The following is a 20033-nucleotide window of genomic DNA, read 5'->3' as shown; positions in this document are numbered from 1 at the left end:
CCCCTCCCAGTGCTCCTCCACTGCATGCTGCTTTTCTGAGCGCTTTTCCAGTGCGGTTTTTAAATTTACTCCCTGACGCAAGTCAGGAAGTGAACTCTTTGACCCGGAAAAGAATAAATACAATGTATTTATTCTTAAAACGCGAACACAATCGCTGCTCAAAGCGATTTTGTGAGCGGTTTTCCTATACTATCCATTGAGGCAAAATCGCCTCAAAAATGGTACAGGCAGCGTTTTGCAGAGCGGATCGGAAACGAACCGCTCAGATGTGAACTCTCTCATAGGGAGTCATTGCACAAGTGTTTTTAGGGCGATTTTGAAAATCGCCTGCACTTGAAAAAAGGGCAAAAATGCACTTAGTGTGAACGGGCCCTAAAGGACTGATTGCATTCACAGAGATAAAACCTGGGAAGTGAATAAACATCCTTTGAATATTCCCGAGTATCTAAATGGGAATCAGGGTCAAAAAGCACAGGTCTGTAAAAGGTTAAGGGTTAGCAGAAGTTAATAAAATATGTTAAATACAAATAAGCTATTGGGTTTTTCCCTAGCAAAAGCAGTTTCCTTTCTATTAGTAGATTTACACTGTTAAAGCAAATATGAAGCCAAAAAAATTGCAAAGATCATTACACATACATACAAGTTACCACATTACTCCCGCTCTACCATCCCTCCTTTACATTATATCTCACCCAGGAAAATTGATAATTTTCCTCCAAGAGAGCAACAACCCCCGGCTGCTCTTCCAGGTCAACAGCCCCGCCCCCCCCCCCCTTTGCGGTTGCACACGGCATACTTCTGAGCGTTGAGTTGGGCAGGGAGTGGGCAGTTCAATGGGTGGAGATGGGCAGACATAAGGATGAGCCACAAGGATCAGCTCTGCCTACTTCCTCTTTTATTATTATTCGACTAAGCAGGTCAAAGACTAAGATCAGATTTTCGGAACCAGGAGGTACCTACAGTATCAGGCTCTGAGCAACCAAGTATGTGTGCCTTACAGACACTTGACTTTACAGTTTCTCGAAAACATTTTTTTGCTTCAGATTCCCTTTAAATGGTACTGTAGTCAGGGGTATACAGTGGCTTGAAAAAGTATTCGGCCCCCTTGAAGTTTTCCACAGTTCACATTACTGCCACAAACATGAATCAATTTTATTGGAATTTCACGTGACAGACCAATACAAAGTAGTGTACACGTGAGAAGTGGAATGAAAATCATACATTTTTAAAAAATAAATACCTGCAAAGTGGGGTGTGCATAATTATTCAGCCCCCTGAGTCAATACTTTGTAGAACCACCTTTTGCTGCAATTACAGCTGCCAGTCTTTTAGGGTATGTCTCTACCAGCTTTGCACATCTAGAGACTGAAATCTTTGCCCATTCTTCTTTGCTAAACAGCTCCAGCTCAGTCAGATTAGATAGACAGCATTTGTGAACATCAGTTTTCAGATCTTGCCACAGATTCTCGATTGGATTTAGATCTGGACTTTGACTGGGCCATTCTAACACATGGATATGTTTTGTTTTAAACCATTCCCTTGTTGCCCTGGCTTTATGTTTAGGGTTGTTGTCCTGCTGGAAGGTGAACCTCCGCCCCAGTCTCAAGTGTTTTGCAGACTCCAAGAGGTTTTCTTCCAAGATTGCCCTGTATTTGGCTCCATCCATCTTCCCATCAACTCTGACCAGCTTCCCTGTCTCTGCTGAAGAGAAGCACCCCCAGAGCATAATGCTGCCACCACCATATTTGACAGTGGGGATGGTGTGTTCAGAGTGATGTGCAGTGTTAGTTTTCTGCCACACATAGCGTTTTGCATTTTGGCCAAAAAGATTCATTTTGGTCTCATCTGACCAGAGCACTTACTTCCACATGTTTGCGGTGTCCCCCACATGGCTTGTGGCAAACTGCAAACGGGACTTCTTATGCTTTTCTGTTAACAATTGCTTTCTTCTTGCCACTCTTCCATAAAGGGCAACTTTGTGCAGTGCACGACTAATAGTTGTTCTATGGACAGATTCCCCCACCTGAGCTGTAGATCTCTGCAGCTCGTCCAGAGTCACCATGGTCGTCTTGACTGCATTTCTCATTAGCGCTCTCCTTGTTCGGCCTGTGAGTTTAGGTGGATGGCCTTGTCTTGGTAGGTTTATAGTTGTGCCATACTCCTTCCATTTCTGAATGATCACTTGAACAGTGCTCCGTGGGATGTTCAAGGCTTTGGAAATCTTTTTTGTAGCCTAAGCCTGCTTTAAATGTCTCAATAACTATATCCCTGACCTGTCTGGTGTGTTCTTTGGTGTGTTCTTTGGACTCCAAGGTGTTGTTGCTCCCAATATTCTCTTAGACAACCTCTGAGGCCATCACAGAGCAGCTGTATTTGTACTGATATTAGATTACACACAGGTGCACTCTATTTAGTCATTAGCACTCATCAGGAAATGTCTATGGGCAACTGACTGCACTCGGACCAAAGGGGGCTGAATAATTACGCACACCTCACTTTGCGGTTATTGATTTGTAAAAAATGTTTGGAATCATGTTTGATTTTCATTCCACTTCTCACCTGTACACCACTTTGTATTGGTCTTTCACGTGGAATTCCAATAAAATAGATTGATGTTTGTGGCAGTAATGTGACAAAATGTGGAAAACTTCAAGGGGGCCGAATACTTTTGCAAGCCACTGTATATGGAGGATGCCATATTACCGTCATTCAATTTTAATGAATTTACATTGCCTTGCTGTCCTGATGATGCTCTGCATTTTGACACTTTAAAGGAAACCTAAAGCATCTTAAAAAAAAAGTTTCACTTACCTGGGGCTTCTGCCAGCCTCCTGTGGCCGCCCTGTGCCCGTGTCGGTCCTCAACAATTTTCCGGCCCCTAACCGTGGCTCAGTTTGATGATCGCCAACTGACTACATGGGCTGCATGCTTGTTACATGTATGTCATTCAGACACACCTAGCAGAACAGCCAAAACTAGAATTGTTTAAACATGAATATGTAAATCTCAAAAGTGCTGTTGCCAGGGTAAAAGCCAATATGTCCACCTCCTGTTTAGCCCTAATCCATGCAAGACAGATCAATGCCTCCGATGTGCAAAAGGAAAAGAAACTGCTTTTGTTGTTACGGTTTTAGTTGAAAAGCTGAGGTGAAGGCACACAGCGGGCTAACCAATGCTGCTAATTTTCCCTATTCTGTGCATAAGGCCGATATCACAGGCAAGATGGCAGTGCCCATGGTGACAAACATTGGCAACAAAAACAGAGATTGGAAAAAAAAAATAATTAAGAAAACATAAGAGCCCATACGCAATTAACTTTTTCTCCTGAGTTTTCTCCTAGGTGATGTTTTCACACCTATCAATAAAATGCCTTTTAAGGAGACTCAGTCTGAAGCCTCTTAAAAATACTTTTTTTATTAAACCATCCTGTTTAATACCTTAATCCTACCTTAACCGCCGCATTCCCGCGGCTGTAAGCTATCTAAAACTCCCCGGGGGGCGATCCGGGGAGCGCTTCCGTGTGAGGCAGGGCTATGAGCTGCAGCCCTGCCTCACGCGCGACTGTCAGTGGTGGATCTCCGTCTCTCCCCGTCTTCCTTCCCCTTTCCATGTGACTATCCATCTACCTCCTCCCACCTCTCTCACTAGTGCTCAGATAGCAGCCAAAAGTGCGGTTGTAGCCTCAAAACATGATACATGCTCAGCAGAAGACTGATGCCTTTTTCACATCAGACAACACGTGCAGGAGCCGTTCTCCTGCACGCGTTGAATAGCCTGCGGCGTCGTCGGGAATCTGCGGTGTGACGCAATCAACGGTGGTAACTATTATTGAACCCGACGGGAAAACGCCGGCTCCCAGCGTTTTAGCGCTCCCGGGTGCGTCGAACTGCAACTCACCGAAACGCAGCATCGGGTGTAAAAGGTAAAATTAAAGTCAATGGACTTTCATTTTACCTTGGTTAACGCAAAGAATTGCCTTTGTGTTGAAACACAGGAAAAGGGCACTGGTGTGAAAGAGCCCTGAGAAACACAGAGAAAAAGGAGGTGGGCTGTGGCGTATATGAGTCCTGGGAGGAAGCAAGAAGAAAACATTCTGCTGCTCAGAGGCAACCTCCCCTACTCCTCTAGGGGTATAAATTGTCTTTAAAGGGAAGGTTCAGGGAGGAAAGAAAAAAAAAATCCATTTCCACTTACCTGGGGCTTCCTCCAGCCCGTGGCAGGCAGGAGGTGCCCTTGCCGCCGCTCCGCAGGCTCCCGGTAGTCTCGGGTGGCTGACCCGACCTGGCCAGGCCGGCTGCCAGGTCGGGCTCTTCTGCGCTCCAACGATGGGCTCTTCTGTGTGCTGACGTCATCGGACGTCCTCCGGGCTGTACTGCGCAGGCGCAGTAGTTCTGCGCCTGCGCAGTACAGCCCGGAGGACTTACGCTGATGTCAGTGCGCCCCCGTGAGGCGCAGATTGGAGCGCAGAAGAGCCCGACCTGGCAGCCGGGGCTGGCCAGGTCGGGTCGGCCACCGGAGACGACCGGGAGCCTCTGGAGCGGCAGCGAGGGCACCTCATGCCTGCCACGGGCTGGAGGAAGCCCCAGGTAAGTGGAAATGGATTTTTCTCCCCCCCCCCCCCCCCTCCCTGAACCTTCGCTTTAAGTGAACGTTTGCTTTGTTGACTTTTTCCTCAAATACATGACGAAAGCTGCCATAGCTGACCTGCTTCTGAAAATATTACTTACCTGATTACTGAATTATCGCAAATACTTTCTGTTTTAAGAAAGAAAACTTTTGTTTACCATAGCATTTTAGTAAGGGGGCTTTTAGGACCATTGTAGCCCCTTATACACTCCAATGAGTTCTGGTTCACCATGAGCTTGCTGGTTGGTCTTTACCTCTCGGTGTTACAAGCCCTACTCCATAGAGTCAAATTAATCCATGCCATGCACCGATGAGGATCAAACAATCCGAAACAGTCTGTATGCATGTTGGATTATTTTGGCTCTGTACTAATTACAAACTGACACATCATTGCATTCCAGCGAATCTGGAGGTGTGTTTACCTTCTAAGTCTAAGGGCAACAATTGTTAATTTGCATATATTCAGCAGTGATGCACTGGGAGACATCTCAAGCTCACTCCAACCTGAATTATCGCAAATTATTTCTGTTTTAGGAAAGCAAACTTTAGTTTTTCTTAACATCTTAGTAAGGTGGCTTTTAGGACCATTGTAGTCCCTTACACACTCCAATGAGTTCTGGGTCACCATGAGCTTGCTGGTTAGTCTGTGCCTCTCGGATTCACAAACCCTACTCCATAGAGCCAGATTAATCCATGCCATGCACTGATGAGGATCAAACAATCTGAAACAGTCTGTATGCATGTTGGATTATTGTGGCTCTGTACAAATTAACAAGCTGACACATCATTGCATTCCAGCGGTTCTGGAGGTGTGTTTAGCTTCTAAGGGTACAATGGTTAATTTGCATATATTCAGCAGTGTTGCACTGGGAGACATCTCAAGCTCACTCCAACCTGAATTATCGCAAATACTTTCTGTTTTAAGAAAGCAAACTTTTGTTTACCACTGATTACCATGCTAATACTAACTTCAGCAGTTTTAATAACACTTATAACTGGTATGCAGCTAGTGAAGACAAAAGGTTGGCACTGCAAAATCAGAACATCTGATCTGCATACTCATTATGGGTTATAATAATCATATGATTAATCAACCAGGGAAGCAGATCCTCTTTAAAAGAATAACCTGCTTAACCAGCCTGTACACACTGCTGTGCTTGCGCTGCGCTTTTAAAATCGCATGTGTTTTTTAATCGCAGGGCCTTTTGAAAAATCATGAAAATCGTGAAGACCTGTACACACTGGTGCAATGTGTTTTTTCTATTCTCATGAATGCTTTGCAATTTAAGAACGCAGCTCAAGCGCAGCAGTGTGTACAGGCCCTAAGGCCTGGAATCCACTACAAAGCGCTATAGCTAATCGCAATTGCTAGTGTTAATGAGCATTTTGTAAGCGACTTCATGAGCGTTTTCTGGCAATTTTGGTAGCGATTTTAAAAAGTGTAAGCATTTTGCCAGCGAATGTGTAGCAATTTGCGATTAGCATTTTTAATTCTGATTGGTCCTTTCAATTCATTTTTTTTTTTAACAGTGTGAAGTAATTTAAAAACGCTAGCAAAATCGTTCTGTGTAGGTTTTGACGAGCGATTACACCAGCGTTTATATACTTTACATCGCAGAAACACCAACGCTAAAAATGCTGCATGTCCTTCGTTTGCTCGCAATTGCTCCAGTGGAATTTGGCCCATCCATTAGCATTAGCTGAGCGTTTAGGGAAATCGCCAGCGTTTTGAAAACCTCCCTAAACGCAAAAAAAATAGCTTCATTGGGTTCCAGCCTTAAAGGATACCTGTGGCAGGGGGAAAACGTTTACTTTTACTTACATGGAGCTTCTAACAGCCCCCTGCAATCTATCAAGTAATGCAGTTTCCTCCCAGCCCCCTCCACTGTGCTGGTTTCCCCCTTGGAAAGCTCGCCATCTATTCTAGATCGTGGCCAGGAGCATCTTTCAGACTTTCAGAGGGGGGCAACGGCACAACAAAGAAGATCCAGAGGGACCTTAAAGAGACACTGAAGCGGAAAAAAATATATGTTATAGTGAATTGGTTGTGTACTATGAATAATTACTAGAAGATTAGCAGCAAAGAAAATATTCTCATATTTTTATTTTCAGGTATATAGTGTTTTTTTCTAACATTGCATCATTCTATAATATGTGCAGATTACACAGCACTCAGCATTCAAAATGATTATTTCAGAGCAGTCTGTGAACTAATGACCACTCCTCTGGCAAAGAAAAAGTAAATAGTTCAGGGACAGTTGAGATAATAAAAGTCAGAAAACAGCCCTCTCCAGGACTTTGAAAGTCGTAGAGCTTAATGGCTTTTTTGCATAGAGATAACAACTGGAGTTTCTTAACTCTTTCTGTACTGGAAACAATTAGACTGATGTATCTGATCTTAATGTTTTATTTCTTAGCTGTACTACACATACAAATCATAATATCATATTTTTTTTTCGCTTCAGTGTCTCTTTAAAGGTTGAGGGGGAGTTGGTATGCTGGGAGAAGCTCCAGGTAAGTAAAAGCCAACTTTTTTTCCCAGCCCCGGCCTTCCTGTAAAAAATTAAAGAAATCTGCACCTCAGAAAAAGGCCATTAACCTCCCTCTGTACAGCTGATTCTAGCACATAAAAAGCATGCACCTGTAATCCTGTATAATAAAACCCTACCTGTCCCTGCGTCCCGTGAGTTTTGGCTACTGCGCATTTGTAGCCGTTGGGACAGGAGGAGGGGCCCAGGGGGGGGGGGGGGGGGGCGGACAGACGGGTGCACATGTGCATGTGCTGACATGTGGCGGCGGTGAGATAGACCTAGAGCCCATTTTTAAACAGGCTTAGGTCTACTATTACAATAATAGGAGTGTAAGACAGATTTAAGAGCAGCCTTGCCATGCTGAAGCAGGATTGGTACAGGTGATTACCCCTCTACAATAGCAATGCTTCCTATTCTGTGCAGTTACTTACTCATGCAGGGAAAGAGCAGTAACTGGGCTGGATGTATGTGAGAACATTATAGTGTATTTTCATGGTTTGGAAAAACTGCTATTTGATCTTAAAGGTTATTGTATAAATTATTAGCTGGCTGTAAACAAATATAATAGTCATTTTTTAATAACACTAAAATTACAAAAATGACTAGTAGAGCATTGATGCCATAGAAATATTCTGAACAAAAAGTGGAATATCATCTTGACAACTACTTAGTTTTAATAGGAAAACAGACTTCTAACTCCTGAAGAAGTAGGAAAAAATAGCTAAAGATATGAGCTTTCTAGCTTGATGGCTTCAAATGGCAGAGGGCAAGTATGCCTTAGTGCTGCATCTTATTACACAGAGCAGCTCCATTTTACAACTGCAGTCATTAAAAAAACCAGGACTCTGACAAGTGAACATTACATGAATATATTTTTGTTGGCCTAAGAGCAAAATTGTCAGCTAACCAAGTATTAAGAGGACATGCTCTTTTTACTTTAAAGTATTACCATACTCAGTTGTGGTCACATTATTTTAAAATAATTCAAGCAAAATGCAATATAGTGTTTATTTACTTTCTTTGTAAATACCGTCATGTAAATCACTATTTACCATATATAACAAACAAACAAACACACACACACATGGTTTTGTGCTTTCTTTGTGCCCATTTGCGCTGCAAAAAGTAAGATTTGTGCAGTTTCGTTTTGAAGAGAATAGCACTTATTTTTTGATGATGATCAGAGAATGAACACCGCCACACTGACGGCCCGCGCCTCTGCTTATTCATGGACAGGAGAATGGCACGAAGAAGAGGGTCCCAGTGACCACAAGTCTTGTCTACATAACTCTACTGAGTTGCGTAGACAAGGCACAGAATATTTATATTGCGCTTTTCTCTTGGTGGACTCAAATAGCTTGAGCTGCAGCCACTAGGGCGCCCGCTATATAGGCAGTAGCAGTGTTACGGAGTCTTGCCCAATGTCTCCTCACTAAATAGGTACTGACTTACTCAACAAGAAGAGCCAAAATTCAAACCCTGGTCTCCTGTGTCAGAGGCAGAGACCTTAGAATCAGAATAATTTATTTATCGCCAAGCACGACTTGGTCGTGCCCGGAATTGGGCTTGGCACAAGCAGGTACAGAAAAGGACAGGCAACAGAGATAACAGGTAGCATACATCAAACATAATGTAGTACAGTGGTGATACACAACAGAGAAAAACCTTGTAGTACACTGGTGATACACAACAGAGAAAAACCTTGTTCGCAGTAAATATGTAGATCTGCCGTGCAGACATGCTTAAGGGACGGTTCTGGTTAGTTGAGGGAGAACGGTTCTGGCTAGTTGAAGGGCAGGCTGATGGGAGGACGGTGCGGTGGTGGATGGGAGCGAGTCTAGAGAGTTCAGTGATTTGACTGCTGAGGGGAAGAAACTGTTCCTGTGTCTTGAGGTCCTGGTGTAGATGGACCGATACCTCTGGCCCGAACAGAGCCGACTGAAGAAGCGAGAGCCTGGGTGTGAGGGATCGTTAGCGATCCGCAAAGCTCTGGAGCACAGTCTGTTGTTGTAGAGGAGGTTCAGCGGGGGGAGAGGTTCTCCAATGATTCTTTCCGCCGATTTGATGACCCTCTGTAGCTTGTGTATCACTCTGTCACTTAACCTCCTTAGCAGTAATCCCGAGTCAGGCTCGGGACGGAAATCCGTAGCTCAGCGTGGTAATCCTGTGCCTGAGTGAGTTAACTGCAGGAGCTGCTGCAGATCTATGTTGTACGTTTTTTTTTCTTGTTTTTAGGGTATAAAAGCTTGGCCCTAAATCTGGAAATAATTATAACGCCATGGATGTTAATCAGTACACTATCCAGCCACTTCACTTTATTTTTTTTTTAAATCACAGGATTGCTTTAAACTCAATGATCCTACCTTTTATTTAATTTCTATTGTATCCTACATATTTAATTAGCAATGTTTTCCTAGCGCACAACATATCACCCTGCTGAACGGTACTGCAATATGTGCAGTTTTAGAATGGCTACCATCTTGCTTTCTGCCAATTCTGAAAATGGTACTACCTGCTTACCTCATAAGCCTAATACTAAATAATGATTTTTCTTCTAAGCTCTTCTGAAATAGAAGTGTTTACATTAAAGGACAACTGTATCGAGAGGGCTATGGAGGCTGCCATATTTATTTCCTTTTAACCAGTACCAGTTGCCTGGCTGTCCTGCTGATCCTCTGCCTCTAATACTTTCAGACATAGACCCTGAACAAGCTTGCAGCAGATCAGGTGTTTCTGACATTATTGTCAGATCTGACAAGATTAGCTGCATGCTTGTTTCTAGTGTTATTCAGACCCTTTTGCAGCCAAATACAATACCAGGGCTGCCAGGCAACTGGTATTGTTTGAAAGGAAATAAATATGGCAGCCTCCATAGCCCTCTCACTTCAGTTGTCCTTTAAAGGTTCCTGGCAAGTTCAAGCAATGTGTCACCACTGAGGAGATTCACAGCTTGCAGACAGTGAAACAAAAGTCATTATCTTCTCAAAACAGCTTGAGATATAAAAGAATATGTGGAATTGTCTTTGTGACTAGAAGTCACTCAAGGCTTTGGTTTACAAACATGTTCCTGGCCTGGTACACTTTGGGCTCTATTCATAAAACATTTGCGGGAAAAAAAATCTTGGGAGGAAAAATACCGCATCGGTATTTTAGACTTTTGTGTGCTAATTCATAAAAAAGTTTACACTTGCGATAATAGGTCGGGGAATTCCCGCACTAAACTTTTGGTACTACCGGTAGCTGAGTTGATACATTTTCTCTGTGCAGAGACAGAGTTAGTATAACGGAGGCAGCCCCAGCATCCCATTACATGTGCATTTTTTTTTAAATAGCCTCTCCTTGCCCTGAATCTGCGCTGAATCTGTCTAATAGTCTTTCTAAACAATCTATTTAATTGCTGTAGCTTAGAAGAACTTCAAGAAATGTTAAGCCCCATCTACACGATATGATTCTTTGTACGATTCGATTACGGTTCTATTTATGATCCGATTAAATCCGACATGTCCGATCAGGATTCGATTCAATTCAATTTGATTTGCCATTGCAAAACAATGGCAAATCAAATTGAATCGAATCCCGATCGGGCATGTCGGATTTAATCGGATCGTAAATAGAATCGTATAAAGAATCGTATCGTGTAGATTGGGCTTTACACATGCAGGCTTTCTGATGTGAAATTTATCTGAAAACAGGTACCCAAGGGGTTAAAAAACACAGCCTTGGTATTCCGGGATGCATTTTTTGTTCTGCTCTCACTGCAGCTGCCTGGGAGTTCTGTCCACATTAGCTTGCCTGTTATCGCTGGCTTATCTCCTTTTCTAAACAGTTGGAGTTCTCCGTGCTGATTCCGCTTGCTCTAATCTTTATGAATTAACCTTCAGTGACATGTATAATCACCGCACAAGGCGGTAATTTCCGGCACTGCTCAGGAACTGTAGCTTTTCATGCGGAAACAGCTTTTATGAATGGACACTTTGCTAAATGGTCGAGAAAGTAAGCTGTTTTGAGCATTGCCACATGCGGAAGTGCTTTAGGAATAGAGGCCTTTAAGTATTGCAATAATCCATTCTCACACAGGCTAACTTTTAAGCTATCACACATACACAAATCAATGATTAAACCTGGAAATGGTCATAAAGGGCTCTGAACAGCTTTTCATATTTAATAACAATACTATACACAGTGCACAGAGGCATGAATAAAGCTAATTAGCGTTCCTAAAAAGGTTATATAATTGTCACAGGGAAGGAAAGAGTTGAGTTCGGCTGCAGTTAAGTCAACATTACAACAAAAAGTGCAAGGATCCATAAACAAACTGTTGTTACTGCAGATCACCATCTATTAAAAACAAGGAGGAAAAAAGATACCAAAAGAAAAATCAGCAGAGCACTTGGACAGAATATCTTCAATCAGCCACTTCATACTCTTCTTATTATACTTCCAGCACCACAGACTATTGTAGAAATTGTGAAGTATATGCAGTCAAATCTTGTGATGTTTCCATCTGTTCCTGTGTCATTTGCTCCTGTTCCCAAATGTGTTGGGGGTGCAAAGTAGAAATGAGTTGATGGTAATGTGGCATCACTTTATAAACAAGACGTAAAAGGCCATTGCAAAACAGGACAAAGAAACAGCCAGGTGAAGACGCGATCCAATCACTGCCGCTATGAAACAAAACAACAACAAAAAAACTGTTATACAACTACAAATATTCTCAGGTACAATAACAGGGTTGCATGTGCCTGCTCCACCTCCATACACGTCTTGCAACTACAGCTTTTCAGATCAGCCAAGTGCTTCTTCTGAGGAAGATACAGCTTCATTCCTCCAGTTACTCTGGATCAGAACTGATCTCTTATGATCACTTCTGGTAGTAATGCTGGTAGCTGGTTAAAAGAAATAAAGGCTATATTCCCCCAGGCAACAGTTCAGGATGGAGTGGTGTACAGCAGCATTGCTAGCCGCATCTGTTGCTATGGAAGGGGAGAAGGAGTCAAGCACGACGGAGCGGTTTCCAACAGATGGTGCGAGGAGGCGAGGCGATCGATAAAGATTCAATGTTGGGGGATGCCATCTCACATGCTAGATTTTCATCCGAGACTGCCAAGTATGATCTAGCACGTGCTCCTAACTTTGGATATGTGAGAAATAAACAGGGGTCTTATCTTCTAGTCATAACCCTTCAACACTTAAAGAGGCACTGTAGTGACACATAGTGCAATGTAGTAACTTATTTAGGATACCGACTTTTTTTGGTAATTTTTGGGGTTCAGCATCAGAAACAGTTCATATATCTATATATTGCTATGTAACCCCACCCTTCAATTATATCACAGTCTAGGCCAGTGATGGCTAACCTTGGCACTCCAGCTGTGGTGGAACTACAAGTCCCATGAGGCATTGCAATACTCTGACAGCTCTAAGCATCACTCGGGGAGGCAGGGGCATGATGGGATTTGTAGTTTTGTCACAGCTGGAGTGCCAAGGTTAGCCATCACTGGTCTATGCTGTTATTCTCAGTAAACAAACCTCACAGGACTACTGGTGTTGCCACCTGTGATAACTTTCAGAATTTAAATGGGGTGAATAAAGATTTTACAATGTGCAAACAAAGACTAAATAATTTTTAAATTAATATTAAGGGGAAAAAAAGCAATTTTAATAATTCCATTTTTTTTTTTACTACAGTTCCAGTTTTTAAAATAATATCAGTTGCCTGGCTCTCCTGCTGATCCTGTGTCGCTAATACTTTTAGGCTACTTGCACACCAAGACGTTGTGTTAGGTGCCACGTTAAGGTCGCATAACGTGCACCTAACACAACGTATGGTGCTGCAAGAGCCGACGGTAGAGTGAGCCACGTTAGGCGGCTCTATTCCGATAAAGTCTCCCAGAGTGGCGCTGATTGGCCGGCGGGACCACGTGACGCGGAGCGAGACACTCCGCATCACGTGGTCCCGCCGGCCAATCAGCGGCCGCCAGTGCAGTGAATATTAAGTAGCCATGTGCGCGGCTACTGTAGCTGGCTCTAACCGCCTCTTCTCCGCCCCCTACTGCGCATGTGTAAACAGTCTAACGCAGCTATAGCCGCTCTAACGCCGTAGCATGCTGCACTTTCCGGGCAACGTACAGCGTTACATGTAACGCAACGTGGGCTGTGTGAACAGCCCACTTGAGTTACATTGCTGTGCGTTGGGGGAGCGTTACAGGCGCCTGTAAGCAGCCTTAGCCACAGCCCATCAACAAGCATGCAGATCAGGTGCTCTGACTGAAGTCAGACTGGATTAGCTGCATGCTTGTTTCAGGTGTGTGATTCAACCTCTACTGCCAGGCAACTGGTATTATTTAAAAGGAAACATCCATATCCTGCTCAGTTTAGGTTCCCTTTAAGGGATTTGCTAAGGTCCAGTAAAGAGATTTTGATGTCCTGTTGTAATTTAAAAGGATACATGAGGCGCATTAAAGCAGTGTAGCTTTACTTACCTGGTGCGGCTGAAGTGCATGCGCAGGTTTGCACACGCACTGCTCCCGTGAGCTAGACCCTGCGCAGACTGCTCCCGGCCACGGGCGCAGAAGCCGCTGACCTGGCCAGGATGGTGGCTGCTAAGGAGGAGACACCAGAAGAATGCGTGACAGCGGAACTGCGGTGAGGGACACAGACTTCTAAGGGCTGGTGTAAGCCCCAGGTATGTTAAGTTACACTGCTTTAATTCCCCTCATGTATCCTTTAACGACACACGTCACATTTATAAAAGTTATGCGGTTTAAAATGAAGCCAAACCAAACATTTTTTTAATTCAAAATATTTAGTTGCACCACTCTGGCACATACAAAGATAAATAAAAACTCTTTCAAGCCTATGAGCATTTCGGTGCATGCTTTTCACCCTTCTCTTTTCATAACTAGGTTTACACAGGTGGCAGCCATTAGCAATTCCTATTTATTATTATAATTTAGAAAATAGATTTTATTTCTGAAATCTTGAATTTTTAATTTGGGTCCACTTTAAGCACATATCCCTACAAAATACTGGTGGAAAAAAAAATACCGTAGTAAACATGCATTCCCTACCCTCTAGATTGCAAGATCTTGAGGCCTGAGTCCTCCCCCTAGAGTTTTTCGCCTCTAATGCTGGGAATACACGTTTCGTTTTTGCCTTCGTTTTAGCCTTCGATTCGTTCAGTAAACGAATCGAGTGTTGAAAACGTATGTGAAAATAGTCATAATCTCATTATAGTTTCGATTAATAGACCCCAAAAACGAACGACTAGTGATCGAACATGTTTGATATTATCTCTCTTTATCCATCTAATCGAGCCATTGGTAGGCTTGATGGCTGTTCAGATCGATTATATGTTCGTTTATGTTAGTCCGTCCCTGTAAAAAGGGATTTTCGCTTCGTTTCTTTGCAGCCTTTGATTATTGGAAAAACGAAACCATCAGAATCGAAAAAAAAAAACGAAACCGTGGGTGGTGATATTAACCGTACGTTCGATTATTTCGGGAACGAAAAGGACAAAAGGCACAATCGAAACGAAGGCTAAAACGAAGGCAAAAACGAAACGTGTATTCCCAGCATAAGAGATACATTCTCATGAACATGCACATGCATCACCATGTTTTTCTACCATGCATTCATGCTGAAGGTTCCAATTACACAATGTATGCACTACAAATGTGTCTATTGTCTGTATTTTATTGTGCACGGCACCATGGAAGATGATGGCATACTATAAATGAAACAAAATGGTAAAAATACTAATTACCTTTATAAAAGACTCCCCATACTCCTTTCTTCTCAGACAGAAGCCATGTGCGTAATCGCGGCACCTTTCTAAAATAAGCACAGGTGCAGACAAAGAGCAGGGAAAAGACCAGAAGCCCATCCAGAGAGTATGCTGATAAGAGAGCAAAACAGATAATTATCAGTGAAAACCACTCAACCCATGTACTATGACAATCACACACTGAGTAATCAAAATACCTGCTTGACTGGTGTAAGGAAAATTCATTGAAGGTTACATGAACTAAAAAAGGACAGAAAAGCTTTACTTACCTGGGGCTTCTTCCACCTCTTAGATGTCTATCTGTTATGTGCTGAAGTTCCGCCGTGCTCGAGGCTGCCACTGTCCCCTCCATAAGATCGCGACCCATAGCTGGGTCACGGTCTTCTGCGCATGCACAGAGGGGCTGCGTGTCTCTCATAATTGTGCTCCTGTGGGCGAGATGCCTGGGCATGTTCAGAAGAACGCGTCCGAGACGCGGGTCGCAATCTTAAGGAGGGGACAGTGGCAGCCTCGAGCACGGTGGAACTTCAGCACGGGACAGAGATTTCTAGAGGCTGGAAGAAGCCCCAGGTAAAGGCTTTCTGTCCTTTTGTAGTTCATGTATCCTTTAACGAACAAGGCCCTCTCAGATGATGCTTGTTGGTTGTTTGATTAAGAAAGGGCATAGTCTACAAGATTAAGCAACAGCCGGAATGGGGGGTGGGGGGAGTGATACAGGTAGGCTATGGGAACAAGAGCACCACTGCTGGCTGGAACCCTCTTCTAGTTCACAGCTGCACTCCCCATCATGTACGAGTATAGCACAGCCATACTGCGCAGTAAGCCGGAGCCACCGGTGAATGCTCGTGTACATGACAGGGTGTACGACCAAGAGATGCTCCACAAGCTCTTGTTGGATATGGTTTAGAGGGATCCTGTGGTGGGCACCAAGATGGATCAGGAAGCCTCTAGGTCAGCGATGGCGAACCTATGGCACGCGTGCCAGACCCGGCACGTGTAGCCTCATCTGCAGGCACGCTATCGCTGCTCATCTGGCCACCGCATTAAACTGGCCGCGGCGTCTAAATAGATGCAGCGCCAGTTCATAGCCCGCAGCCCCGCTCCAGCCTGTAGTCTTCTGGCAGGCAGAGCAGGGCTATGGGAAGATGGTGTCCGAAGCCCTGTACTGGAGACTATTTGTGTCTCCAGTACAGGGCTTCGAGCGCCATCTTCCTGTAGCCCTGCTATTCAATTCAGCGCGGGAGACTGCAGGAGGAAGATCTGCGGGGGAGCTGCATGCCAGAGGCCGGCCGGGAGAGAAGACTTCTGTCAGGTGAGTACATTCCTTTTTTTGCAGGTGAAATATTGCCCACATTGCGTTATTTTCTGGTATAAAGCTGCCCTCATTGCGTTTATTTTCTGGTGTAAAGCTGCCCAAATTGCGTTTATTTTCTGGTGTAAAGCTGCCCTCATTGCATTTATTTCTGATGCAAAGCTTCCCTCATTGCGTTTATTTTCTGGTGAAAAGCTGCCCTCATTGCATTTATTTTCTGGTAAAAAACTGCCCTCATTGCGTTTATTTTCTGGTGAAAAGCTGCCCTCATTGCGTTTATTTTCTGGTGAAAAGCTGCCCTCATTGCGTTTATTTTCTGGTGAAAAGCTGCCCTCATTGCGTTTATTTTCTGGTGAAAAGCTGCCCTCATTGCGTTTATTTTCTGGTGAAAAGCTGCCCTCATTGCGTTTATTTTCTGGTGAAAAGCTGCCCTCATTCCGTTTATTTTCTGGGGAAATGCTGCCCTCATTGCGTTTATTTTCTGGTGAAATGCTGCCCTCATTGCATTTATTTTCTGGTGAAATGCTGCCCACATTGCATTTATTTTCTGGTGAAATGCTGCCCACATTGCGTTTATTTTCTGGTGTCTGGGGTAACTGTTGCTGCATTTACTATTTAATGGTCATAGTTGGCTATATTTGCTGCTTTGGGGTTACGGTATACTAATGAATAGCATCACAGTTTCTGCACACCCATGATGCGAATCCTCGTTTCACCACATCATGGCCGAAACACTGCTTTCTTATGCCTCGCTGTTACATCATTACGCTAGCCCCGCCCATACAATGTCATGGCCACGCCGCAACCCCCCCCCGGCCCTGTGTTGAACCCAGAAAAATATGATCACTGTAGGGGTTTGAGGGCCTGGTATTTGTCATCACTTCAAATTGGCGTGTTGGCACTTTACGAGAGACAAGAGACTTTTGAGTTGAAGTTTGGGTACTCGGTCTCGAAAAGGTTTGCCACCACTGCTCTAGATCATCCAGAGGCTTCCCTCTACTTGGGTACTTTTTTTTTTTTTTTTTAGAAAGGTTTCTTACATGGCAGAACAGATGTCTGAGGTCAAACACTGACTGAAGGCCTGATGGCCCACTCCCTATAGCATGTGTACAAAACTTTAGGCCTGGGTCTTAAATTGTAGTTGTCCAGTCTTCCCTTATGAAGCTGCTCCCACCTACCAATTATCAACAACTCTAATTATACCCATGTTTCCCCTGAAAATAAGACAGTGTCTTATATTAATTTTTGCTCCAAAAAGTGTGCTAGGGCTTATTTTCAGGGGATGTCTTATACTGGCACTGCACGAAGTGTTCCCATGCTGGCCACCTCTTACTGCTGCTCATTGTACTGTTATAGTGCCGATCGGGTACCTGTCATGTCATCCCTGCACACAGTTGATAAACCTGCTGTGTGCAAGGATGACATGACAGGTGCCTGATCGGCACTGCATGTGTCCCTGTGCTGGCCGCCTGTGTGAAGCCAATGTAGTGTTTATAAGTACCGCTGCTTTCTAATTGGATCAAGCAGTCTGGGAGGCTGTATCATGGCTCCGTGATTGGGCCAATCATTGCACTCGCTGAGTAGCAGCAGTGATTGGCCCAAAAACGGAGCATGATCCCGCCTCTGAGACTGCATGATCCAATTAGAAGCAGCCTGTGTAATCTGAGGGCGACGATGAGCGGCTCAGCGTGCAAGCATGCAGCCTCCATGAATGGAGAGTGACCTCGCAGAGACGGCAACTACCGGTAGTTACTAGATACAGTATCTCATTAGCGGTATGTGTCTGAGTGATGCGGCTGATGGGGATGTCATGTGGGCTGGGGCTAGGTCTATTTTCGGGGGATGTCTTATATTTGGAGAATAAGTGAAATTTCAGCTAGGTCTTATATTCAGATGTCTTACTTTAGGGGAAAGACTGTAGGTGACTGTATTCATGGGCACCAGTCTTCAGTTAATCCCAGAACCTCATGTTTGGGAAACATTTATGCATACTGCCTAAACAAGCAGGGCTGTGGAGTCAGTAGAAAAAAAAACAAAAAACTTTTGACTACTCAGTTTATACCACCTACTCTCTAATTGGCATGTAGCAATCTTATTGATTGAAAGTAACATAAAAGGCATTTCATCACTGCCAAAGCTAGCCCTTAGTAGAAGTACATGATGTAGAGGGTACAGATAGGAACAAAGAACATCGATCAGGCTCTAGGCCAGCAATGGCAAACCTATGGCATGCATGCCCAAGGCAGCACACAGAGCCGTCTCTGTGGGCACAAGTGCTGTGTCACGCCATCGCTGCCGATCTGAACGGATACCTATGAGTAAGGACGCTGCATGGAGGAGGTGGTGTGGGAGGAGCATCCGTGCTGAGATGCTTTGCAAAGCTCTGTCGCCACTCTGCTCAAACTTGTTCCTCTCTGGGTCGCGACTGGCCAGCAGAGAGTAGTTGTGCACAGAGCTGCCATGCACTGCTAAGCTCTGGCCCTTGCAGTTCTTCAGCTCCACTAGTCCTGGGGAGGGGAGAGGGGTCACTGTCATGCCACACTAACTTTCAGGGGGGGGGGGGGGGAAGATGCAGGGTCACTGTCATGCCACATTAACTGTCCTGGGGAGGGGGTCACTGTCACTTTGTCATACCACATTAACTGTCCAGGGGAGAAAGGTCCCTCTCACTCTGTTGTATCACATTAACTGTCCTGGGGAGAGAAGGGAGGTCCCATCGCTCTGTCATACCACATTAAAGGTGCCCATACATCTATTGATTTGGCAGCTGATTGACATTATCAAATTCGATTATTATTAACGGAACGGATGAGAATCGATGCTGCCAAGTGCATGCCTGATCAACAATGCAACCAATTTCAGGCTGAGCAGGTCGATCACAACAGCCTTGCAGGGAGTGCTTATTTACAGTATAGTACTAATTTGTAGTCACCAACCACAAATGTAAAGGACCCCTGAAGTGAACCACTGCCACAAATATCTCCAGAGCATATGTGTGCAGCCAACAGAGGGGACAAGGATTAGATAGCTTCCTTCTACCTAGCCAAGTAATTTTTTTTTGTTCCTGCCACCTGGGATTCACTCACAGGCTATCTGACAGATATGAAGTGTTCCGATGCATGATTACTGGAGAAGGTTGCCTCAGAAATTACAGCTACAAACAAAACGCTTTGCCAGATGCGTACAATGACAGGCGAGCAATGTGTGCTACGCATGGCTATATTACCCATCTTCTCTCAAGGACAAGAGCTGTAATAAACACAGACGCACATCTACATACACGCACATACGATATTAGAGGGGAACCTTTACCCCACCACCACACGCTTTCTGTTGCAGCATTACCCAGCATACAACACACAGAGATAACACTGCAGAAGTCGCTACCCGCGCCCCTCCTCCCCCATCGCTCACCGTTGGTCATGGTGAAGATGTAGAAAACCAGCTCACAACTCCACCAAACATCGACTTCCTGCTACAGCGCGTCAACACATCCAGAAGTGACGTCACGGGGACACGTGGCACTAACCCAGTGAGGACGAGCTGCAGGCGGGAATGATGGAGCGCAGAGTAGGCATCGCAGTTGCTAAGGCGGAAGAGCTTCTGTAGCTCTCAGTTCTCCTACTTTTGAAAGAGTATTGAATTGAATATTAATCTGCTGTAGGGAACTATGAGAATAAACGTACTTACCAAAAAAATGGTCACTGTGTGGTCCAGTTTCCAAACTTATTGCTTTGCATTGACGTGAAGTAAAATAAGATTACAATTAGTGAAGGCT

The 20033-nt window shown here is 44.3% G+C and overlaps 1 protein-coding gene across 2 annotated transcripts; it reads right to left on the bottom strand.

Moving 5' to 3' along the window:
* Window positions 1–11291: 11291 nt before the first annotated feature.
* Window positions 11292–19765, bottom strand: TMEM167B (transmembrane protein 167B). 2 transcript variants are annotated; one of them, XM_068269441.1, is made up of 3 exons: window positions 19670–19765; window positions 14923–15054; window positions 11292–11821 (listed from the first exon to the last, which is right to left on the bottom strand). In XM_068269441.1, exons 1-3 carry the CDS (start codon window positions 19677–19679, stop codon window positions 11739–11741), a joined length of 225 nt encoding a protein of 74 aa, XP_068125542.1. In that variant the 5' UTR covers window positions 19680–19765; the 3' UTR covers window positions 11292–11738. The 2 variants fall into 2 exon arrangements, with proteins under 2 accessions (XP_068125542.1, XP_068125541.1); XM_068269440.1 differs by lacking the exon at window positions 19670–19765 and adding an exon at window positions 19568–19643.
* Window positions 19766–20033: the final 268 nt, after the last annotated feature.

Source organism: Hyperolius riggenbachi, chromosome 2 (genome assembly GCF_040937935.1).
Source record: "Hyperolius riggenbachi isolate aHypRig1 chromosome 2, aHypRig1.pri, whole genome shotgun sequence".
In the NCBI taxonomy this organism is placed as follows: Eukaryota; Metazoa; Chordata; class Amphibia; order Anura; family Hyperoliidae; genus Hyperolius; species Hyperolius riggenbachi.
The sequence above is the reverse complement of the archived record's forward strand: the minus strand, read 5'-3'. Positions and strand labels throughout refer to the sequence as shown.